Source organism: Aedes albopictus, chromosome 3 (genome assembly GCF_035046485.1).
Source record: "Aedes albopictus strain Foshan chromosome 3, AalbF5, whole genome shotgun sequence".
Taxonomy (NCBI): Eukaryota; Metazoa; Arthropoda; class Insecta; order Diptera; family Culicidae; genus Aedes; species Aedes albopictus.
The window spans coordinates 435,295,603-435,321,676 of record NC_085138.1 but is presented as its reverse complement, the minus strand read 5'-3'; the positions used below and the strand labels follow the sequence as shown (position 1 = coordinate 435,321,676).

Sequence of the window (26,074 nt, the reverse complement as noted above, 5' to 3'; positions counted from 1 at the left end):
GATGCACGGCCGACAGACCGTTACTATTAAATAAAAATGTCCAACAAAACTAAGTTCAGGGCACGAATCTTAGAATCGAATCTTAATACCTAGGAGGAATGTCGAGAAATCTTGATTTGATGTTTTTAAGCTAAAAAATAAGAATAATCCATATTTTGATCAAACCAAATCCCCAATTTTTTTACAAAACTGACAGAAAAGTGCATGCAGCTACTCTTAATCCTGTGAACTTGTTTTCATACCTATACCCATATATCGGTTCTTTACTTCTACAAGAGAATGGAACTAATTATCGTTGCGCATATCCAATATACTTCTTCGCTTCGCACAATCACCATAGCACATCACATTCTCCAGCATGGCGGCATCTCCGTCTGTGATCTTTCCCGACCGAAAGCTAAACATTTCAATTCCCATCGAAAAACAGTAATCTCATTTTCGGCATCGTTTGCGAATAACCCAGAGAGATGTATGACAACAGTCAGTAAGTGACGACAAAAAAAGCAGATCAGCACAAAATAAAGAGAACCATAGAATCGCATTTGCATGACTCTGCATCTTTCCGCATCTCGGGGAAGAACGGCCCGAGGAGGCATTGTAAACGGTTGTTCCCCGTTCTCCGGGAAGGACCGTGGGTCTGTTCCTAGGCCAACAGTGTGCCGCGCCAGATCTATCGGAAAAGAATAAAAATAATTTCGAATCAATTGAAATTCCCTTTGTCTAAATACATAAATAAAGCATGACGGCACAGTAAACATGCGGCACTGAAGGCATCGAGCGAGAGCCAGCAGCCAACAGCCAACAACCAACCGCGCCGAAAGAATACCGGGAAAAAAAGGATGCCTCAGCCTGGTGGGACTCGGCCGGGCACCAAGAAGGACGAAAAACGATCGCACATGAAAGGAATACGAATCGATGCCAAATTGTTTTTTTGCTGCTTTCATTTATGTCGTTGTCGGGTGATATCTTTATAAAGTTCCGGGTCGGACTCGGGGCTGGCTGGGCAGCTGCTGCTTTCCCGATACCAAAAAGAGTCATAGATAATCATGATGACGACGACGATGATGACGATGCCCTTTGCGGAACTGCTGAGGCTTTCCTCCATCTCCATCTGGAAGACGACGACAGTTTTTTTTTTTGGCTTGCTATCGGAATTGGATTTTACATTTAAATCTACTGCCAAACGGGCTCTCTGCTAAGCCTCGTCCAGCATCTATCGGGCAATGACAGCTTGGGAGTTTTTTTTTTTTCTTTTGGGTTTTATTTATATCATAGTCATAAAATTGAGACACAGAATGATCATAGACCCAGGAACGAGGAATAGATGACGGCCAGCCGGCTTGGGATGTTTTGAAGTGTTTTTATTGTCCCTTAATGGATCTTGAATGGATGAATAATGGGTCAATGGCTACGAGGCAGTTTTGTTGGGCATTGTGAATGCTCGGAATCGGAGGATTTATATGGTGACCAAAAACAGTTAAAGACATACGAGGGACCAGAAACAAATCACGTGAATTGGGTGTTACCTGTTTCTAATTGGTTCGAGGGGAGTATTAAGAACATTGGCTTGGACAACAATAGATAGCAAATGTGTCAATAGCCAACATATTTGTATCGCTAGCTCATATTGATTTTTTAAATTTATTTTCATGTTTGCCTGATTCAATCCAAGCTATGATATGTATGAAAAACGCCTGTTTAATGTGCTGTGTTACGGCGGACTGTTTTACCGCCAATTCAAATATAATGGGAATGCAGAACGCTATCGGTGAATGATGCGGCGAACGTGTTCCGCTTTGTTGTTGTTCAGTGTTGTTCAGTACTGCAGCATAATTGTACACATATCACGTACAGTAGAAGAAGTACAACAGCTAGATGAGAGTGTTTTTGTTGATTGCGCTTTGATTAGGCAGTTGTCTAGAAAGATGGAGTTTTCTCCATCGTATTCATAGAATTGTGAACGATTAATTATTAATTGAAATTGCGTTGAATGTGCGAGATTATGTATTGTAAGTTTGTTATTGTGTATCAAAATGTTAGATATAGAAATTTGTGAAATTGTAGATCGTTTGCTAAACGGAAGAGTTTTGTACGAAATGTAGTGATAGTGTCGTTATACTGTGACTTACCGTGAGTTTGTACCACATTTGTTGAAACATCTAGACCAACATTTGAAAAGGGCGTAACAGCCATTTCGAATTTCTGCTTCTCCTGTCCCTCCTAGGCTTACCCCCCATTATTCATGAAAACTTTTACCAGTAACAGATAGATCTGACTCCCCTCTATCTGTTAACGGGAAAAGTTTGCATAAAAATGTCGAAATACGCCCAGGAGGGACGGAACAAGTGAGAATTTGCAATGGTTGTTCCGCCATTTTCAAATGTTAGTCATCATGTTTGCAATAATGTTGATTGTTTAATTAGGTTCGCCTAGAGATCCCGGAGGTAGAATTTTGAAAGTGCTTGTAGCCGAGGGGAAAACTAGATTGTAAGTAGTTTGTTTATACCATGTTTGTTATTGTTTATTGATTGATAATATATTTTAGCTGAGTTTGTTGTCCATCAACTTACTACGGAATTGTTCTACCCGCATCCGAAGTATCGCGAGTAACAGTACTGAGTACATAAACCATTAAAAATGTACGCTTGTGGTACACAGCGTGAATGTGATGTCACTGAAGGTGGTCGAAGACGCGACTTCTCTGGAGTTCATCCACCTAAAGGGTGTCCCGATCCAAATTGCACCACGGAAAACAGTGCATAACTTATGATTGCATGCATTAAAATGACTGATTTTTAAACCAGCTGCAGTATTTTATGAGTAGATGATGCCACACAAATTTCATCTAAATTGGTTAAGTATTGGCGGAGATATCTCCGACGCGAGAATAGTATATTTTTGGAATCTTGTACACTCATTCTGAAAATGGTTTAGGCTTAAACTTTACTGTTAGTGTGTCAAAACATCTGAAAATTTTACTATAAGTTTTCAACATAATATATATTGAGTGTTAAAAACTTCATGGGCCCATATAGCCGAGGCGGTAAACGCACGGGTATTCAGCATGACCATGCTGAGGGTGACGGGTTCGATTCCCGGTCGGTCCAGGATCTTTTCGTAAAGGAAATTTCCTTGACATCCTTGGTCACAGAGTATCTTCGTGCCTGTCACACGATATACACATGCAAAATGGTCATTGGCAGAGGAAGCTCTCAGTTAATAACTGTGGAAGTGCTCATAGAACACTAAGCTGAGAAGCAGGCTTTGTCCCAGGAGGACGTTACGCCAAGAAGAGAGAAGAGAGAGAGAGTTAAAAACTTCATCGATATCGGTTGAGCACTTATTTTTACATAACTCAAAACTCAAACTGCTTCAGAGTGAATTTTAGGCACTTCTCAACAATTTCAAGATCCGTATGCACTATTTCGACTATAAAACTGTCAACACTGCTGCGATTCTCAATTAAATTGGACAGTGTAAACGTATAATAATAACACATTTTCAATCAAATTTTGAGCCATGTTGGCTCAACACTTTCAAAGTTAGAAAACTTTAAATGTCACAAATACAATAAAACATTTTTGCATATTGCGAATTTTGACAACATGGCCTTTGGGCAATTGGATTCCAGGAAGAATCCCTGGAGAAATTCCTGAATGAGTTTCTGGAGGAATTTTTTGGAGGAATTCCCGGAGAAATTCCTGAAGGAATTCCTGGACTAATTTCTGGAGGAGTTTCTAGCGGAACTCCTGGAGGAATTTCTGGAGGAATTTCTGGAAGAATTCCTGGAGGAATTTTTGGATGAATTCCTGGAGGATTTTCTAAAGGAATTTCTGTAGGAATTTCTGGATGAATTCCGGTTGGACTTTCTGGAGGAACTCCTTGAGGAATTTCTTGAGGAATTCGTGGGGGATTTTTTGAAGGAATTTCTGGAGGAGTTCCTGGAAGAATTTCTGGAAGAATTTCTGGAAGAATTTCTGGAGGAATTCCTTAAGGAATTTCGGAAGGAATTCCTGGATGATTTTCTAAAGAAGTTTCTGCATGATTTTTTAGAAAAATTCCTGAAGCAATATCTGGAGGAATTCCTGGAGAAAATTTTGGAGAAATTTTTGGAGAATTTCTAGAGAAATTCCTGGAAGAATATAGATATATTGGGAAATGGAGGAATTCCTGGAGGAATTTCTGGATGAATTCCTGAAAGAATTACTGGAGGCATTCCTGGAGAATCTTCTGGAGGAATTTCTGGAGGAATTTTTATATGAAATCCTGGATGAATTCCAAAATGAATTCCTGGATGAGTTTCTGGATGAATTTTCTGGAGGAATTCCTGGGTGAATTCCTGGAGGAATTCCTGGAGAAATTTCTGGATGAATTCCTGGAGAAATTCCTGGAGGAATTCATAGATGATTTCCTGGATGAATTCTTGGAGAAATTCCTGGATGAAATCCTGGAGAAATTCCTGGAGGAATGCCTGGAGTAATTCCTGGAGGAATTTCTGGAGGAACTCCTGGAGGAATTTCTGGAGGAATTTCTGGAAGAATTCCTGGGGGGATTTTTGGAGGAATTCCTGTAGGATTTTCTAAGGGAATTTCTTGAGAAATTTCTGGAGGAATTCCTGGAGGACTTTCTGGAGGAATACCTTGAGGAATTTCTAGAGGAATTCCTGGAAGATTTATTGAATGAATTCCTGGAGGAGTTCCTGGAGGAATTTCTGGAGGATTTTCTGGAGAATTTTCTAAGGGAATTTCTGTAGGAATTTCCGGAGGAATTCCGGTAGGACTTTCTGGAGGAATTCCTTGAAGAATTTCTAGAGGAATTCGTGGGGGATTTTTTGAAGGAATTTCTGGAGGAGTTCCTGGAAGAATTTCAGGAAGAATTTCTGGAGGAACTTCTGGAGGAATTCCTTAATGAATTTCGGAAGGAATTCCTGGATGATTTTCTAAAGAAGTTTCTGCATGAATTTTTAGTGAAATTCCTGGAGCAATATCTAGAGGAACTCATTGGGGAACTTCTGGCGGAATTCCTGGAGCTAATTTTGGAGAAATTTTTGGAGAATTTCTAGACAAATTCCTGGAAGAATATAGATATATTGGGAAATGGAGGAATTCCTGGAGGAATTTCAGGATGAGTTCCTGGAAGAATTACTGGAGGAATTCCTGGAAAATTTTCTGGAGGAATTTCTGGGGGAATGTATAGATGAATTCCTGGATGAATTCCTGAATGAATTCCTGGATGAGTTTCTGAATGAATTTACTGGACGAATTCCTGGGTGAATTCCTGGAGGAATTCCTGGAGGAATTTCTGGAGGAATGCCTGGAGTAATTTCTGGAGGAATTTCTGGAAGAATTCCTGGGGGAATTTCTGGAGGAATTCCTGTAGGATTTTCTAAGGGAATTTCTGGAGGATTTTCTAAGGGAATTTCTGGAGGAATTTCTGGAGGAATTTCTGGAGGAATTCCTGGAGGACTTTCTGGAGGAATTCCTTGAGGAATTTCTAGAGGAATTCCTTGGGTATTTTTTGAATGAATTCCTGGAGGAGTTCCTGGAAGAATTTCTGAAGAAATTGCTGGATGAATTTCTGGAGGAATTCCTTGAGGAATTTCTAGAGGAATTCCTGGGTTTTTTTTTTGAAGAAATTCCTGGGGGAGTTCCTGGAAGAATTCCTGGAGGAATTTCTGGAGGATTTCCTGAAGAATTTTCTAAAGGAATTTCTGTAGGAATATCTGGAGGAATTCCGGTAGGACTTTCTGGAGGAATTCCTTGAGGAATTTCTAGAGGAATTCGTGGGGGATTTTTTGAAGGAATTCCTGGAGGAGTTCCTGGAAGAATTTATGGATGAATTTCGGGAGGAATTTCTGGAGGAATTCCTTAAGGAATTTCTGTAGGAATTCCTGGATGATTTTCTAAAGAAGTTTCTGCATGAATTTTTAGTGAAATTCCTGAAGGAATATCTGGAGGAATTCCTTGGGGAACCTCTGCCGGAATTCCTGGTGCAAATTTTGGAGAAATTTTTGAAGAATTTCTAGTGAAATTCCTGGAAGAATATAGATATATTAGGAAATGGAGGAATTCCTGGAGGAATTTCTGGATGAATTCCTGGAAGAATTACTGGAGAAATTCCTGGAGAATTTTCTGGAGGAATTTCTGGGGGAATTTTTAGATGAAATACTGGATGAATTCCTGAATGAATTCCTGGATGAGTTTCTGGATAAATTTTCTGGAGGAATTCCTGGGTGAATTCCTGGACGAATTCCTAAAGAAATTCCTGGATGAATTCCTGGAGGAATTTCTGGAGAAATTCGTAGATGAATTCCTGGATGAATTCTTGGAGAAATTCCTGGATGAAATCCTGGAGAAATTCCTGGAGGAATGCCTGGAGTAATTCCTGGAGGAATTTCTGGAGGAATTTCTGGAAGACTTCCTGGGGGAATTTCTGAAGGAATTCCTGTAGGATTTTTTAAGGGAATTTCTGGAGGATTTTCTAAGGGAATTTCTGGAGGAATTTCTGGAGGAATTTCTGAAGGAATTTCTGGAGGAATTCCTGGAGGACTTTCTGGAGGAATTCCTTGAGGAATTTCTAGAGGAATTCCTGGGGTATTTTTGAAGGAATGCCTGGGGGATTTTTGGAATGAATTCCTGGAGGAGTTCCTGGAAGAATTTCTGGAGGAATTCCTTGCGGAATTTCTAGAGGAATTCCTGGGGGTTTTTTTGAATGAATTCCTGGAGGAGTTCCTGGAAGAATTCCTGGAGGAATTTCTGGAGGATTTCCTGAAGAATTTTCTAAAGGAATTTCTGTAGGAATATCTGGAGAAATTCCGGTAGGACTTTGTGGAGGAATTCCTTGAGGAATTTCTAGAGGAATTCGTGGGGGATTTTTTGAAGGAATTCCTGGAGGAGTTCCTGGAAGAATTTCTGGAAGAATTTCTGGAGAAATTTCTGGAGGAATTCCTTAAAGAATTTCTGTAGGAATTCCTGGATGATTTTCTAAAGAAGTTTCTGCATAAATTTTTAGTGAAATTCCTGGAGGAATATCTGGAGGAATTCCTTGGGGAACCTCTGGCGGAATTCCTGGAGCAAATTTTGGAGAAATTTTTTAAGAATTTCTAGAGAAATTCCTGGAAGAATATAGATATATTGTGAAATGGAGGAATTCCTGGAAGAATTTCTGGATGAATTCCTGGAAGAATTACTGGAGGAATTCCTGGAGAATCTTCTGGAGGAATTTCTGGAGGAATTTTTAGATGAATTCCTGGATGAGTTCCCGAATGAACTCCTGAATGGATTCCTTGATGAGTTTCTGGATGAATTCCTGGAGGAATTCCTGGAGAAATTTCTGGATGAATTCCTGGAGGAATTCCTGGAGGAATTCCTAGATGAATTCTTGGAGAAATTCCAGAATGAAATCTTGGAGAAATTCCTTGAGGAATGCCTGGAAGAATCCGTGGAGAAATTTCTGGAGGAATCCCTGGAGGAATCCTTGGTAAAATTCGGAGAGCAGCACCTGGAGGAATCTTTGAAGGTATTGCAAAATGAATCTCTGGAGAAATTCCTGAGAGAATTCCTGGATGAATCCTTGGAAGAGTTACTGAATGTTTGCCTGGAGGAATTTCTGGAAGAATATCTGAAGACGTGCCTGAACTGTTACCTGTTAGTTAGTTAGTTATTGTTATAGTTTCCTGTAAGCAAATAGAAAACCGTGATAAGTACTGTTCCTTTTAATTCCACCAAGAACTTGCATCCTTTGACAGATGCGTTTTACGATCTCAACGGTAAGGTTTCTCAGTGTCTTGTATAAATAAATAATATATGATTTTCTAGTCGGGTTTCCATCTGGAATTTCTTCGGTGATTTCTCCTAGAATTCCTTTGGAAACCCTTCCTAGAATCCAGAGATTCCTTCTTGAATTTCTTTGTGGATTCCTCTTGGACTTTCTATGGGGATTCCTCTATGAATTCCTTCGGAGATTCCTCCAGGATTTCCTTCGGTGGGTCCCCCTGGGATTCCTGCTGGGGTTTCTTCTGCAATTTCTTTGGAGATCCCTCCTAGACTAAAATTCCATCGTTGATTCCTCCTGATATTCGGTAGGGGTTTCCTCCTGGAATTTCTTCAGGATTGCCTTTTGGAATTCCTTCGATGATTCCTCTTCGAATTTCTTCGGAGATTCCTCTTAGAAATCCTTTGGAGATTATTTTTCGACTTCCCCTGGAAATTCCCACTGAAATTCTTTCCTGAAATTCCCTTTGGATTCCTGCTTGAATTCATTTAGGGAATCCTCCTAGAATTCCTTCGGCAGATTCTTCCTGGAATTCTTTCTGAAAATCCTCGAAAATTCTTATCAGGGATTTCTTCAGAAGTTTCTTCAGGGTTTGATACAACAGTTCCTACAATTTTTCCGTCATGTTGTACAAAGTTCAACAGTGCAAACACTCGAGGGTTAAGCAATGCTTTGACAATTTTCCAAAGGAATTGATGAATTAAAAAATCGAAGGAATCTTTAGAAAGTTGACTTAAACCAACCAATTGAGCAATTTTATGATCCCAAGTAACACACATGTTATATAAAAGTTACGACAGCGCAAGTTTTGGTTATATAGAAGTTTATTTTACGTTATTTCAACACAATGTTAGAATTACGTAAAATAAACTTCTATACAACCAAAACTTGCGCTGTCGTAACTCTATTATAACATGTGTGTTGCTTGGGATGAATGCATGAGAGAGGAGAAACTTAAGGAAAAATCTCTTAGGAAATCAAATAATTTCTTGAAAAGTTCCGTAGAAATTGGAAGAATTTCTGCAGGACACTTTGGAGGAATTTCTAAAGCAATCTGTGTTGGATCTGGTGAAGGAAGCGAAGAAAGAACTTATAACGGAATTCTTCAGGAATTTTTTGGAGAAATTCCTGAAATTCTTATAGGATTCCTAGAATATGTCCTTACGGTATCAAATTTGGAAATTATGAAAATCCGTGGAAAATTTTCCAAAAAATATGAGAAAAAAAATTCTGAAGGATTTCCTCGAGGGTTTTCTCAAGGAATCCATCTTGTAATAACTGAGGAATCTGTGACAAGTTTTCTAATGAAGTTCTTGAAGAATTTTTGGAAGGATCTTAAGCGAAATTTCTGAAGGGAACTTCAAAAAAATGTCAGGGAAGAATTTTTTGAACCAATTGAAGGAAAATGGATCCTTCATGAAGTTCCTGTTGAGGACTTTCTAATCAAATATCTGGAGTTTTCCGAATTAATCCATAATATATTTCTTGGAAGAATACATGGGAGAATTACTCAAGGGGCGCCTGGTGAATATATTAAAGCAATCCATGGAAGATTTTTTAAATTAATTCTTACCGAGGTTTCTGAAGGAATTCTTGGAATTTATTTTCCAAAAAACCCTTTCAAACAGTATGGAAGCCACTTTGGGGGAGTTTTCGTTGGAATCCCTGTAGAATTTTTCAAAAAATCCATGGAGGAATCCATGGTAGATTTCTAGGAATCGCCTGAGAAGTTTCTGAAAAAAAGTTTTGTGAAATATCAAGAATCTTTTCTGAAAAAATCTGGAGAAACCGCCAGTGAAATTTTTTAAATAATCCCTGGCAGGAATTTCTTAATAAATCTTTGAAAGATTTTTTTGAAATACTTCGTGAAGAAATTTCTAGAAAAATTTTTTAGAGGAATCCTTGGGGAAACGTACAAGGAAATCTATGAAGTAATTTCTGGAAATTAAAAATAACACGACAGCATCATTTGAAAAATTTAAAATGCATTATTTGATAATAATGAGCAACAGGGGCACTGCGAAACATTCCGTTTCCCAAAAGTGTAAAGCGCGGCAAAGTGACTTAAATCTCTGCTGTTATGCAAAATGTCCTCACGTTAAAGGCACGACATTAAAAAATAATGAATGGCCCCGATCTAGCCATTGAGTGCAAAACTTGATTCAATCCGAATCACCGCTCCCACAAGATAATAACAAACAAGAAAAAAAATGGAACACGAAATATGATCCTTCCTGTTTGCGCTTGCAGAGAAAACACTGCACGACCACAAAATCTGACACTTGATACCAAACCTCCGAACAGGTATGTCCAAATATGTACATGGACGCACATGACGTGGTATAATATTCATGATTATTTTTTTCGCTTTCCAACCCTTCTGGAAGCATTCGCTGCGGTTCCTCTATTGCAGCGTCAGCTAATTTTCATAAATCCCCCCTAATAAGGGATTTCTCACCGAGGTGGGTCAACTCACGTGGAGTTTTTTTTTTGTCTGTTGCGCGCGGTATCATCCTGCACCAGAAGGAGCACGTAAAAATGTGTCAAGTTAACTTCATCCTCGTGGGTAAAATCAAAGTTAAAAATTCAGTGTCATGGAAATGAAGCATATTCAGCGCGACGTCTCGGTTTTCACCACGGCGGGAAAAAAATAGATTCTCTAATTACACCCATCTTTTAGCCACGGTTCACCTACCGGACGTGCAATGTTTTCCTAACGAGAGTCCCCAACCCGTGCGTTGAAAGCTCTTCTAATTTCACAGCTTCCTGCACCTCAAAGCAGCTGTGCCTATTCGAGAGGTCTCTCTTTCGGGTGCACCCAGAAACGACACATGAAAGCACCCGGCAAAAATAATTGAAGTTTACCTTTACCGCACTATGTATCTTTGGTTGTCCCCCATTTCCCGGAAAACCATTTCCCGGAAAACCGTTTCCCGGAAAGACGTTTCCCGGAAATCCATTTCCCGGAATGGACCATTTCCCGGAAATCCATTTCCCGGAATGTACCATTTCCCGGAATGCACCATTTCCCGGAAAAAAAATTTAAGATTAGTTTTCCGTTTCTTTTCACGGAGAAAACAAAGTACCCAAATATGAGTTTATTTCACCCAACTTCGGGGTTGCGTGCGGGAACCCATATTTGAGTTCGTGGAAGCGATGTTGAAGTGGGTTTTTTTTACATTTGATCCCGTACGGCAAAGTACCTACCGGCTAAGTTTTTTTCACCCAACTGCTAGTTCAAAATACACAAATTTGAGTTAAATGCTGTTTACTCAATTTTGGCTTCCCGCAACGAACTGTCAAAGTTGGGTTGGTTCGCTCTTCGCTCTCTGACAACAACAAAGAGAGTGGATGAGAGAGGAGACAAAAAAGAACTCAAAAGTGAGTTTAAAAAAAACTCAAATTTAGGTACTTGAGTTTCTCCGTGTTCTGTAAATAATGGCAGTGAATTATAATTGTATAATGTTTGACAGTATTGATATTCAAAGAACAGTAATCGATAAAAAGGACACAAAATCATTTACTGCAGAATGCATAAGGGACCGTAATTTTTACAATTATTGTAATTCTCACAAATAGTAAATTTCTCCTTATTTCAAAGGCTATTCTTTTGAGTTTTTTGTTAAAATAGTTGTCGGCATCAAACCACCGACGAAATCAAACTGCCAAGTTTTCATCACATATTTTACCTTCTTACAAGCATAGGCTGTTCCTTCTAGTTAAATTGCTAAAATAGTTGTTGACATTAAGCTTGGAAGCCAACTGCAAATAATTTCATAGGCTGTTTTGGGTGCATATCATTTCGGCGAACACCATTTCGCGGAATTACATTCGCAGTGTAACATTTACCGGAATGAACAATTTCGCCGAATATCATTTCGTAGAATGACTTTTCGCGGAATTTTTACAAACGATAGAAGAATCAACAGTGTAATTTTCGCATGGCTTGGTCAGCCAAACATTTGACAATAAAAGAATGACAAATTATTTTCTCTGCTTAACTTTAACTCTGCTTAACCTTAGCTCTCCGATTATACTAATTGATTGTAAATCTAATACCTTCCTGAATAAAAAATTGCCTTGTTTGATTCGTAATCTGTTCTCAAGAATTTCGAACGTAAGGCCAAAGGCCATTAGGCCAAACGTCATCAGGACGAATGGGCCACGCTATGTCCAAAGGGAAGTATTATGAAAAGTGAATGTACCTCACATTTTTTTCGCTTGAACCGCATTTTTGGACCTCTAGATTCAGAATATGTGCGATTTAAAATCATCCATCTTGGGTTTTTTTCCCATACATTTTTATATGGGACGAAATTGACCGAAAAATGACTTTTTTCGACATTTGTATGGAAAAATAGGAAAAAATAAAAAATATAAAAAAACCCAAGATGAAATATTTTAAGCCGCACAGATTCTGAAACTAGAGGTCCAAACCTATGATCCTAGGGAATAACATTTGAGGTACATTCGATTTTCATAATACTTCCCTTTGGACATAGCGTGTGGGCATTAGGCGTAATAATCAATAAGCATTCGTTGTCACATAGATTGTACTTTTAAGCGCTTATATTGGTAACTCCATCAGAGATTCTTCCTTCTTTCAAATAAGGCTGTTCTTTCCAGCAAAATACCGAATTGCTAAATGTTCCATCATTTGTCTTCTTCGTCAAATACTGTATATGTGTTGTTAAGTTTGCGGCGATGAAATCCGGCACTCTATAGAAGATTTCACCTTCTTTTGATAATAGGCTGTTCTATTATCACTGTTGAAAATTTTGGCAGTTTGGTCTGCTGATAAAATGAACATGTTTCCTTAAGAATGGGCTGTTCTTTAGAGTAACACTATTAATGTGTTTTTTGGTGCCCAGGCTGCTGACTTTACCTTCAGAAATGTATCCTTCTCTAAATCGAGTTTTTTTTTTCGAGTTGGACAGTTATGTTGTTTATTGGTGGTCTACTGCTAACTCCGTTGGATGTTTGTCCTTCTTTTTAAATGTGGTCTGCTTTCAAATAACATTTGCTGGTGACCAAACTGATATCTACATTTAAAAATTTTCCTTCTTTAAAGAATAAGTTGTTAACTTATATGTTGCAGTGCTACAGTATTATTTAGTAAACCAGCAACTAACTCCTTCTCATGAGATTTTTCTTTCTTTTAAAAATAGGCAGATCTTTCAATCCAATTGGTCTTACATCTATTCAGCCCAGTGATTAATCGCCTCATGCCAATTGAGCCTAATCTCCCAGCATCATCATTTTCGCTCTGATCCTACTTCTCAGCCTCTACACGTCCGCCCTTATTGACTGAAAGCAATATATGTTAAAATATTGCTTTTTGTAAACCACGTGACCGCGTAACCCTTAAGTCAAGGAACACTCCTTAGGGATAACTTTATCGACTTTCTCTTCTTTTTATGTTCCAACTAGCTTGTACTGTTATAACATAAATCAAAACAAATCTCAATTTTGTATCAGAGGATTTTCTACCTATCAAACATACGCTGTTTTTTACAGATATGCTATTAATCAGATACCAGATATCAGCCCTTCTTCTCAACAAAGGCTGTTCTTTGATGAATATTATGCGTTATGCTGATTTTAGAAGAACAACTTTAGAATTAATATTATCGAAGAATTTTCCTTCTTTCATGCATAAGCCGTTCTTTCGAAGTATACCCTTACAAAAATTTAATTGTTGATATGAAAAATTCCATACTTCATTTGCTGTTTTGAGTTTTGAATCTTAGATCTTATCATGATGTAGTCTCTCGATCAGTTAAATTTTTGTATCATATTAACGATTTTCCGCAAAACGATTTTCCGATATGCTCCACCGCGAATAAGAATTCCGCGTAATGGTTTTTGGCGAAATGTTACACAATCGATATTTTCGGTTGTATACCATTTCACCGAAAACCATTTCGCGGAATTTTTTTTCGCGGTGTTACATTTCGCGGAATACACCATTTCGCCGAATACCATTTCGCGGAACGACTTATCGCGGAATGTACTGTTTCGCGGAATACCATTTCGCGGAATTTAATACTTTGCAAATAATAATTGAATAACACATTATATTCTCTGCTAAACTTTACTAGCTTCATCACCGATTCATGCGCAATCATAATGACCTCAGCTCTACGATTGTACTAATTGATGTTAAATCTGTTGCTTTCTGAACAAAAATTTACCTTCTTTGATTCGTAGGCTGTTCTTGAGAGTACTGAACGTCAGGTCAAAAGCCATTCGGTCGAATGTCCTTAGGTCGAACAGAAACGAGGCCAAATAGACATTAGGAGCAATGACCAACAAGCCATCGTTGTCACATAAGTTGTACTTTCAAGCGCTTATATTGCAAACTCTTTCAGAGGTTTTGATTGCCTTAAAATAAGTCTGTTCTTTCCGTTCTTTCCAATAACGTTGTTGTTTGGCGACTGAATTGTTGAATTTTTCATCATGTACCTTCTTCTCTTCAAAGACTGTTCATGTGGTGTGCAGTTTTTAATGATCAAATTGATATCTCTATAGATTTGACCTTCTTTTGATAATAGGCTGTTCTTTCAAGTTTACTGTTAAAAATGTTAGCTAGTAACCAAACTGCTAACTTATCTGAGATTTTTCATTCTGTCAAAAATGGGCTGATCTTTAGAGTACCGTAATCCGGGGTAACATTGATCAGAATTTTCGATCTTTCTTGAATAATTCTCTTGTTAAAGCAAATGTTACATGTTTTATATTTTTAAAAGAAGTACTGGCCCTCTGAGTTTGTGTTAAGCTACTCGAAAAAGTATTGTAAAACTTTAAAACATGTTTAAAAGGGTTTTTAAATCTAATTTTTGATTGTGTTGATTTGGGGTAACATTGATCATGTCAGTGATCAATGTTCATTTGTGTTGAAAATATCCTTACTTACTAAATTCGGGGTCGCTGATTTCGAATATGTTGTCTAAATTCTTACAAATAATGTACTTTTTAAGTTATTTTAGGATTAAAATCCTCTAAACCACGAATAACGCCTAAAGGTAGGCAATGGTTTAAGGAATTGATAGTCGACTTTTAAAAAATCGTAAATTTTACTGAAAAATAGCATTTTCATAAAAGTTTCGTTTATTAAATCCAACTCTAGGATATCATATTGAAGTAATACAGTGATTTCGAACCTCATATTATATCTAGTATTCACGCCAAGCATGAATGTTTGACAGTGTATCTCATTGCGTTACGAAACACAGTTATGGAAAAATCGATTTAATTCAATGTTTATGAAATTCAATTTTCATAAATTGCATGTCATTTAATAGCTAAATGATAGCAGATTATGATATACCATTCCATAGTAGAAACTGATTCAATGTAAAATGCTTGTTTGAACATTTCATGAGGTGGGTCAAGCCGATCAATGATACCCCGCTGATCAATGATACCCCGTGTTGGAGAGTAGCTCACCACCAACTACAACCCTGGCAGTTATCTGTTTTACCATCGACGAGTTATTAATAGACAGATGAGCACGAGAGATTACAATAGGTTCCACACGGCTGATTCCCATTATGAGGATGAACTCATGCCTCTCTCATCTCTTTATCTCCTGATCGGGAAACATCGCATCGGGATGCTGCTTGAGAGATTGAGGGAACGAATTAGATTGTAAGGCAATTTAGGTTTAGTTAATCATAAGCATCCAAAGAGTAGGGCACGCGTGTCAGTAGTTTTTTAAGTAATAAATGTATATCTTTACGTAGTCTTTTCAATATATGTGCAGTGTGTTTTAAATCGTGAATTCGTGTATTGTGTGTAAAAACCAAGCCGGAAACCCCTCTGAAGCTCCCAGTCGTCCCAAGGAATCATAAGGTCTTCTGGAGATCGCCGTTAGCAGACGAATAGCCCATCACCCAGGAATTCGCCATTTGCACCACCACTGATGTTGGGTACAGGAATCCCCCCACATACAGTCCACTAATACGAGGTACGTTGGATCCCGACATCAAATGGTCCTTCGAACCGGATTCGAAGACCCTCCGGAAGGACACGATTGGAACCACGCCGTATTTGAAGAGCCAGGACAATAGCCATTGTCGAGTTGCCGGTACAAAGGAACCCCAATTCAATTCGACGAACAATTGGAAGCACTACGCCATTGCACGTTACCGCACGCCATCGCACGCCATTACCACCGAACAAAGGAATCTTCTGGAAGGACACTGGAAGCACAGGACATTGAATATTACGTCGGACGTCATCTGGAATGCGCGGACAGGGACACTAATCCCGCCGCAAGCTCTGTTTTCACAGGTAAGCTTGAATAGATTAGTGTATGTCTGGCCGAAGCCATGGTTTTTGTTATCTAACACCCACATTTCGACGTTCTCTCCACTGTGCTCTACACCGGACGGGCCGGTCGGATCCGGTCAGTGAAACCTACTCTTTGGATCTGGATGGTGTGTAGCCAACACACATCAACGATAAGGACAACCCGGAATCGTTCGACGATTTGGACGATTTGGTCAACCCCAATTTGGCCTACTCATACTGGTGAAGGATCACTGGTGTGTACAACGAGGTCGATGACCTCCAGCTAGCAGCTCTACGTTCTTGCATGGGAGCAGTCGCATGAAGAGGCAGCGTGATTTATTGCCCGGTGTGGTGAGTGCTATTTAGAATAGTGTACTGCCGAAGCTAGCAAATAGATATTGCTCGTTTTTAATGAAATTTAAACCTCTTCGACACTTATTTTGCTACGAATCCCTGCATACGAGAACTGTTCGTAAGAACAAGTCCGCTATCTGCAGTTCGGATCTACCTCGATGTCGGATACCTAGCTCGTAGGACTGGTGCAGCTGTTTTTTCTCACGGGTGAGTTAGAACAGTGTATGTCCTCCGAAGCTTTGGTCTCTGGAAACTACATAAGGGTTTTCTCTTCCTCCTGTTCCTTCGACGTACTTTGAGCTGACGTGTGAATGACGATTACTTGAGCGAGTGTTCTACCGATTGACTGAGCGTGCTGTGTACCACCTGCTGGTTACGTTATATAGTTTCAAAGGTGAGATACACGGTATATGGCCTGCCGAGGCCTAGGACGTCAGATATTACATGGTATACCCTCCTTTTCCCGCAACTTTGATTTGACCTTGAGCTGTTATTCAACGAGTCTGTGACATCACAACGCTGCTACTGGATTGCTGGTGAATTGTTGGAGTTTTCGGTTTAGCACCTGCTAACTGTTCAAAGGTCAGTTAAGACAGTATATGTCCGCCGAAGCTAGGCTCTTCGGATTTCTACACCAACACATTCGTTCTCTTACCGGTTCTACGTGACGTCACACCATTATGCCATCGAGCAAGAGCACACCAACGTTGAAGGCATTGAAGGCTCAACTGAAGGACATCCAGTCTTCCCTCTGCGATATATCTCGCTTCGTGGAACAGTTCAAGGAGGAAACATCTACCACGCAGATAACATTACGTTTAGATAGGGTAGACAGGTTGTGGGAGAAGTATTCGGAAACTTTAGTGCTAGTTAGGGATCATGCACAGTTTGAGGATGAAGACGATGTATACGATAAGGAGAGACAGGTAATCAGCGATCGTTATTACGAAGTGAAGGCGTTTCTTCTTGATAAAGCACGGGAGCGTCAACCGCCACGGGAACAGGATCAATCCATTCGCGACACTTCTGCATTCGGAGGATTAGACCATGTTAGGCTTCCCCAAATTAAATTACAAACATTCAATGGAGCCGTGGACGATTGGTTAAGCTTCAGGGATCTGTTTACATCTCTCATCCACACCAAGGCGGAACTTCCTGAGGTAGAAAAGTTCCACTACCTAAAGGGTTGTTTGCTAGGGGAACCCAAAAACCTGATCGATCCGTTACCCCTCACCGAGGCAAATTATCAAGTTGCTTGGAATTTGCTCTTGAAAAGATACGATAACTGTAAGGTGCTCAAGAAGCGGCAGATCCAGTCTCTGTTCAAACTGCCAGCTCTTCAAAGGGAATCCGTGACTGAACTGCATGGCCTTCTTGAAGGATTCGAAAGGATAGTTCAAACTCTGGATCAAGTAGTTCAATCTCGTGACTATAAGGATCTTCTTCTCGTCAACTTCCTCACAACAAGGTTGGATCCAGTAACGCGAAGGAGTTGGGAAGAACAGTCGGCCTCTAAGGATCAGGATTCAGTGAAGGACCTCACAGATTTCCTACACAGACGGGTAAGGATACTGGAATCCATGCCGTCGAAGCCAACGGATAAAAACCCTTCTCAAGTTCAAGCACCCACAAAACCGAAGGCTGCATCGGTGAAATCTAGCTATAGCACGGTACAGAGCTCAGCCGGACGCTGTGTGCTCTGTAAGGATAGCCACCTGTTGTATCAGTGTACTGGATTTCAAAGATTAACTGTTATGGAACGGGATGCAGTTTTGAAGGCTAATGGTTTGTGCCGTAACTGCTTCAAGCTTGGCCATCAGGCAAGGGATTGCCAGTCAAGGTACTCTTGCCGAAAATGTAAGGGAAGGCATCACACCCTAGTATGCTTCAGGTCGGATCAGGATGGTAAGGTTATACCACCTACCAAGGTCAACAATACCAACCCAAAGGAAACCCAAGGATCATCAAACGGCGCAAGTACCTCTCAAATGGCTAACCTGGCAGCCACCGACACTGTGGTGTCTAACGTTGCTCAACAAATTTCATCACAAGTCCTGTTAGCGACGGCGATCATTCTACTGGAGGATGATGAAGGAAATCGGTTCCCAGCAAGAGCTCTCCTAGACTCAGGGTCAGAGAGCAATTTTATTACCCAATCGCTCAGCCAACGCATGCGTGTACAACGGAACAACGTGGATGTATCAGTTCTTGGTATTGGTCAATCTGCTTCAAGGGTCAAGCATTGCATCTTGGCGACGGTGTTGTCCAGGAATACTGAATTCTCTCGGCAAATGGAGTTTTTGGTCCTGCCTAAAGTCACTGTCAACCTACCAACAACGACAGTGAATACGGAAGGGTGGTCTATTCCAAGCGGATTTGTGTTGGCGGATCCTTCATTCTTTCAACCCAACACGGTGGATGTAGTTCTAGGAATCGAATGCTTCTTTGATTTGTTTCACACGGGTCGCAGAGTTTCGTTAGGAGAGCGTTTGCCAACAATCAGCGAAACTGTGTTCGGTTGGGTGATTGGCGGAGGAATTTCTAATTCGCAACATTCTCTACGGGTGAACTGTAATGTCTCGTCTTCGAACAACTTAGAGGACCTTATCGAAAGGTTTTGGAAGTGTGAGGAGTTGGAATCTTCAAAGGCGTATTCGAAAGAGGAAAGGAAATGTGAAGATCTGTTTCGGAACATGGTTCAACGTTCAGAGGAAGGTCGTTATACAGTAGCACTACCGAAGAACGACGAAATGATTGCTCGGATTGGCGAGTCGAGGAACATAGCATTACGGCGGTTGCTCGCTACGGAACGTAGACTTGCAAGGGATACCAGCCTAGCCAAACAATATTCCAGTTTTATGGAGGAATACCTTTTGTTGAGTCATATGGAGAAGGTTACAAACGAAGATTCTACAAGCCGGTGTTATCTTCCCCACCATCCTGTCGTAAAGGAGGCGAGCACAACGACAAAGGTCCGGGTGGTATTTGATGCCTCTTGCAAGACGTCCACCGGGATTTCTCTCAACGATTGTTTGCTGTGTGGCCCTACTACTCAAGAGGATCTTCGTTCGATAATCCTGCGGTGTCGCATGAAGCAAATAATGATGGTGGCTGACGTCGAAAAGATGTTTCGGCAAATTCTCCTACGCCAAGAGGATCGACCTTTACAATGCATCTTGTGGCGGTCGTCATCAACAGAGGATGTTAGTGCCTACGAACTATGTACTGTTACATATGGGACCAAATCAGCGCCGTTCTTGGCAACCAGGACACTAAATCAATTGGCTTTAGATGAAGAACATCGCTTCCCACTAGCAGCGAAGGCAATCCACGAGGACACTTACGTCGATGATGTCTTGACAGGAGCAAATAACATCGAGGAGGCGAGGGAGCTGCGTCATCAACTAGAACAGCTGACTGAAAGCGGAGGAATGAGATTGCGGAAATGGGCTTCTAACTGTTCCGAAGTATTAGAGGGTGTCTCTGAAGACAATTTGGCGATTCAGACAGACAGCATTAGCCTAGACCTGGATCCGTTGGTCAAAACATTAGGACTTTCTTGGATGCCAAAATCAGACGTCTTCAGATTCGAGTTCAACTTTCCTGTTATAGAGGCGATTGCAGAACTCACCAAAAGACAGATTCTATCAGCTATCGCTATGTTGTTTGATCCATTGGGATTAATAGGAGCAGTTATCACCACAGCCAAGGTCATAATGCAACGATTGTGGACACTACTAGATGGAGATGGACAAAAACTCGGCTGGGACCAAGCGGTGCCGTCAACGGTGGGTGAGACCTTCAAGAAATATTACGATCAATTGCCGCTTTTGAACGAGATAAAGGTGAAACGTTGCGTAGTTCTTCCAAATGCGGTTTCCATTCAGCTACACTGTTTCACAGATGCCTCCGAGAAGGCTTTTGGTTGTTGCATCTATGTACGAAGCATGGATTTAGTCGGGAGAGTTTTGATTGAACTACTTTCATCAAAATCGAAGGTTGCACCATTAAAAAACCAGTCGATTCCACGACTAGAACTCTGTGGAGCGCTTCTTGGCGCGCAGTTGTTCGAGAAGGTTCGGGATTCTATCAACGTAGAATGTGAAGTATACTTTTGGACAGATTCCACTTGTGTGCTCCGGTGGATACAGGCGCCTCCTATGACCTGGGTTACGTTTGTGGCCAATAGGGTGACAAAAATACAGACGATTACGACTGAAGGCCAATGGAGACACGTACCAGGAATTCTCAATCCTGCGGATTTGATTTCAAGAGGCATACCGCCAAGGGAAATCATTCAAAACCAACTATGGTGGCATGGACCAGCCTGGTTGAAGGAGGACTCAGTAAACTGGCCGATTCCTCCAGAGAATTCAACAACGGACTTGGAACAAACGGAAAAAAGAAAAACTGCAGTAGCCTTTGGAGCAGCGAAGGAGGAGAGTTTCAACGACTTCTACATCGGAAAATACTCATCGTACAGCAAGCTAATTCGTCAAACCGCTTATTGGATTCGTTTGATGAGGCTACTAAAAACCCCGAAGAAGGATCGTAAAACCCACGGTTATCTGTCGACTGAGGAGTTAAGAGAATCTGAGTTTTTGCTGGTTCGTCTCGTGCAGCAGGAAACATTTGCTGAAGAATGGAATGCCCTTTCCCATGGACGTCCTGTTTCCCAGAAATCACGTCTGCGATGGTTTCACCCATTCATTGGAACTGATGGTGTCATTCGAGTTGGTGGAAGGCTCGGTAAATCGGAAGAGTCGGAAGAAGTTAAACACCCAGCTGTCTTACCAGCCAGACATTCGCTCACTAGGATGCTTCTTCAATATCATCATGTACGATTACTCCACGCAGGACCACAGCTATTGCTAGGAGTAGTTAGACTCCGCTTCTGGCCATTAGGTGGCAGAAATGTAGCAAGAGAGATTGTGCACAAATGTAAAATATGCTATCGAGCGAAGCCAACACCTGTACAACAATTTATGGGGGAATTACCAGCGTCTCGGATCACCGTGTCTAGGCCCTTCTTGAAGACTGGAGTAGATTTTTTCGGACCCATCTACGTTCGGCCTGCTCCACGGCGTCCTGCTGTTAAAGCTTACGTTGCCATTTTTATTTGCTTGTGTACGAAGGCCGTCCACATGGAACTTGTGACTGACCTGTCCACTGATAGGTTCCTCCAGGCACTTCGTCGCTTCGTGGCTCGAAGAGGAAGGTGTGCTGTTATACAATCCGACAATGGGACAAACTTTGTTGGGGCTCGAAACAAGCTTCAAGAGCTCTTCAAGTTATTATCCGATGAGGGCCACAAGGAAGCGGTAGCGAAATTCTGCTGCAATGAAGGTATGGAGTGGCGGTTTATTCCACCAGGCTCACCACATTTCGGCGGCATATGGGAGGCAGCTGTACGTTCTGCTAAGCATCATCTGCTGAAGATTCTCGGCGAAAACCCTGAATCCCCAGAAGATCTAACAACGCTACTTGCGCAAGTTGAGGCATGTTTAAACTCGCGACCTCTAACTGCGATGTCAGATGATCCGAATGACATGGAACCGTTGACTCCAGCTCATTTTTTGATCGGGTCATCTCTTCAAGCTCTACCAGATCTTAGTTTTGAGGACATTCCTTCCAATCGCCTCAGTAAAATACAGCAGATGCAGCAGAAGATGCAACTATTTTGGACGAGATGGCGCAGAGAATATCTGCATACTCTACAGGCTCGTACAAAGCGATGGAAACCACCAATAAAACTTGAATGTGGCCAGCTAGTAGTCATTCAGGATGACAAACAACCACCGTCACGTTGGAAGATGGGACGAATCTACGAACTACATCCTGGGACTGATGGCGTTGTTAGGGTGGTGACCTTGAAAACCGTCAACGGTATGCTGAAACGCTCGGTAGAAAAACTTTGTTTCTTGCCTTATTTGGATGGTGAGGAAATTACCGTTACAGACAAGTAGTCAGATCCTTTCCCAATTCCCTTTCCCTGTCGAAGAGGATTTGTATATTTTCAGAAATTGGACATCTCTGGGTGGGTGAGAATGTTGGAGAGTAGCTCACCACCAACTACAACCCTGGCAGTTATCTGTTTTACCATCGACGAGTTATTAATAGACAGATGAGCACGAGAGATTACAATAGGTTCCACACGGCTGATTCCCATTATGAGGATGAACTCATGCCTCTCTCATCTCTTTATCTCCTGATCGGGAAACATCGCATCGGGATGCTGCTTGAGAGATTGAGGGAACGAATTAGATTGTAAGGCAATTTAGGTTTAGTTAATCATAAGCATCCAAAGAGTAGGGCACGCGTGTCAGTAGTTTTTTAAGTAATAAATGTATATCTTTACGTAGTCTTTTCAATATATGTGCAGTGTGTTTTAAATCGTGAATTCGTGTATTGTGTGTAAAAACCAAGCCGGAAACCCCTCTGAAGCTCCCAGTCGTCCCAAGGAATCATAAGGTCTTCTGGAGATCGCCGTTAGCAGACGAATAGCCCATCACCCAGGAATTCGCCATTTGCACCACCACTGATGTTGGGTACAGGAATCCCCCCACATACAGTCCACTAATACGAGGTACGTTGGATCCCGACACCCCGGATTACGGTAACACCATAGAATAACACTTGGAACAAAATGCGACAAGATCATCACCACGAAAACACAATCGCCCAATGCTAATTCCGACGTGGTTCGCAAACCTACTGAGTAGATGGCGGTAGTTAGCAAACGTCAAACAGGAGTGAAAACGATGCAAGCGCCATGAGCAAGCGATTTGCGAAGTACAGAATATTTGAATAATCCGTTAAAAAGGAAAACGATGGGAAGTGAGTAGAGTGAGACGCCTGTTTGTCTATGGTAACATTGCTAATGAGTTTTTTGGTGGCCAGGCTGCTGACGTTAGAGATTTATCCTTCTTTAAATCAAGGGCTGTTCATTCAAGTTGCACTGGAGTTATCTATTGGCGGTCTTATTGCTAACTCTGTGGGAAATATGTTCTTTAGATCTTTCGAGGCCTGTTATCTTATTGATCTAACATCTATTCAGCCCAATGATTGTTCGACCCAACGTCCATTCAGTGTAATCTCCTTCGGTCTAATGACCCAGAATCATAATTCAGGAAGTGAATCTGCTTATCAATTTCCACACTTTCACCTTTATCGATTGAAAGCATTGTAATTATGCCAAAATGATGCTATTTGTAAACAGTGTGACCGCGTAACCCCTAAGCCAAGTAACACTCCTTAGTGATAACTTTCCCAGATTTCTTTTTTATTTATTGTTTGTATGTTCTTACTAACTCAAACTGTTGTAATAGATATTCGGAAAAATTCTCATTTTTGTATCACCGGGTTTTCCATCTTTCAAACAAACGCTGTTCTTAACAGACATGCTGTTGCGTTCAATACGAAACTTTTCCTTCATCTGGTCAAAACTGTTCTTTTATAAATTGTATGCACTATACTTATTTTGGCATAACTGCTAAATTAATATTATCATAGAATTTCCATTCTTTCATACATAGGCTGTTCTTTCAAAGTATACTGTTACAAAAATGAATTTTTGATCTGAAGTATTTCATTTTTCATGTGAATTTTGAATCTCATCATGATGTTGTCTCTCGATAAGTTAAATTGTTTGCTCTTATTAACGATTTTCTGCGAAACGGTACATTCCGCCAAATAGTTTTCGGCGAAACGGTGCATTCCGCGAAATGGTTCATTCCGCCAAATGTCATTCCGCGAAATGTTACACCGCGAAAAGTAATTCCGCGAAATGATTTTCGGCGAAATGTTATACAATCATTAAGCTAGCAATATTTCCATATGATATATTCCCTTCTTTTACGCATATGCCGTTCTTTCGTGTTTATCGAGATCAAACTGCTAACTATTTCATCGAATATTTTCCCTTCTTTTAAACATAGGCTGTTCTTTAAAGTTATACTTCTATAACAGTTATTTGAAACAAACATTAGTTTTCAAGGAAGAGGAACGCAATACTTTTGACAAATACTTAGGCTACCAACAAGGAGTCTTTGATATTCGTAAGATCAAAAACTGGAAAAGTGATAATGGCAATGTTCTTGTCCCTCCGATTAGCTGTGGAGGCATACCGTAATTAAGAGCTTTCAATTATTCATAATACTCGTCATAAAAAAAATAATACAAATTGAGAGTAGTACATAATATTATTTTTATGCAAATAAATATTTACAAAATAATTAAAATAATAGAAATGTTGTTTTTTTGATATTGAATATGTTTTCCGGGAAATGGTCATTCCGGGAAATGGTTTTCCGGGAAATGGTACATTCCGGGAAATGGTTTTCCGGGAAACGGTACATTCCGGGAAATGGCTTTCCGGGAAACGGGTTTCCGGGAAATGGTTTTCCGGGAAACGACGTACAATCGTATCTTTTGCAAGCCCACACGTGCCACCCGTTACCGCTAACGTCGTCGTCCGTAACTATCCGAAATCCTCAGAGTTGGTTTGCTTTTCCAACAACGGGAGCCAAAGCAATTTTCCGACTTTTCCACACGTGAAGACCCGAACCGCACACCCCAGGTACCTACACATTGTCGTTGCTCTCGCACTCTCTTCCATCTGGCAAATCCCAAATCCAGAAGACCGTCCCCGTTGGCTAAATTGGGCTCGACAAAATCTCCCAAAAAGGTTTCGAAATGCACAGACCTTCAACCAGAACAGGAGTCTGCTTATGTTTCGATCGTTCGTTCGTGCGTTGGTCGCCGCACCTTTCCGGTTGGGGAAATCTTCCGAAATCGTTCGGTTTCAGGTGGAGATTAACCCGAGCTGGGGTCAAGATCGAAAATTTTCTTTGAGGGATTAGGACAGCACAGTCATTGTGCACGTCATTCAACATTTGGCCACCGGAAATTTTGCAAGAATGGAAGAGATAAATTATAAAGAACACAAGATAGAAGACGAAATAAAAATAATAAAAGAAAAATATAAAAATAAATTTAGGAAAATAGCAGATAGACAGATAGAAAACAAAAAAATAAAACATGGAGAGAAGAAGATAAGGATGAAGGTAAATGGTGTGATAGTAAGGGAGCATCCAGAAATAAAGTAGGATTTTTGGGTCATTTTTAAACATCCCCTCCCCCCTCGTAGCCTATTTTCCTATACTTAATACATGGCTTGTAGGAATTTCGGAGACTTCCATCTCCCCCTAAATTCAATTTCTATGCGCCTACACGGGGTCTTCGTAGTCGAACACCTTTTAAAACTTGTTATAATCGGACGGATTACGCTAAATTTGGACCAATTAATCAAATGATGTCAATCTATAATGAACATTGCGAAATGATTGACTTTACAATGTCTCGGCATAATCTGAAACAATATTTCAATAACAACAGAAATAGACACGCATAGTTTGAACGAACTGCTTTTTAGACCCCTATAAAAAATAATAAAATGCGTTTATTAGAAATAGAAACAAAATTTATGTATATGTTTATGTCTATGTACTAGTCTACGTTGGATTGACAAAATAAAGAAACAAGAAATGAGAAAATGCTACATAATTTATGGACGGTCCCTAAGATGAAATGATCGACATTGGACAGTTAAAGTGCTACACAGTTAAAATTTTCGTGTAATTTTGCGTTGATT

The 26,074-nt window shown here is 40.5% G+C and overlaps 1 protein-coding gene across 1 annotated transcript in view; it reads left to right on the top strand.

Moving 5' to 3' along the window:
* The first annotated feature begins 17,102 nt into the window (after positions 1 to 17,102).
* LOC134291056 (uncharacterized) overlaps positions 17,103 to 26,074 on the top strand; it is a 31,687-nt gene continuing 22,715 nt past the window's right edge. Inside the window, exon 1 of the mRNA XM_062858336.1 lies at positions 17,103 to 19,899. Coding sequence (XP_062714320.1) covers positions 17,103 to 19,899 — 2,797 coding nt within the window. The remainder of the gene's footprint in view (positions 19,900 to 26,074) is intronic.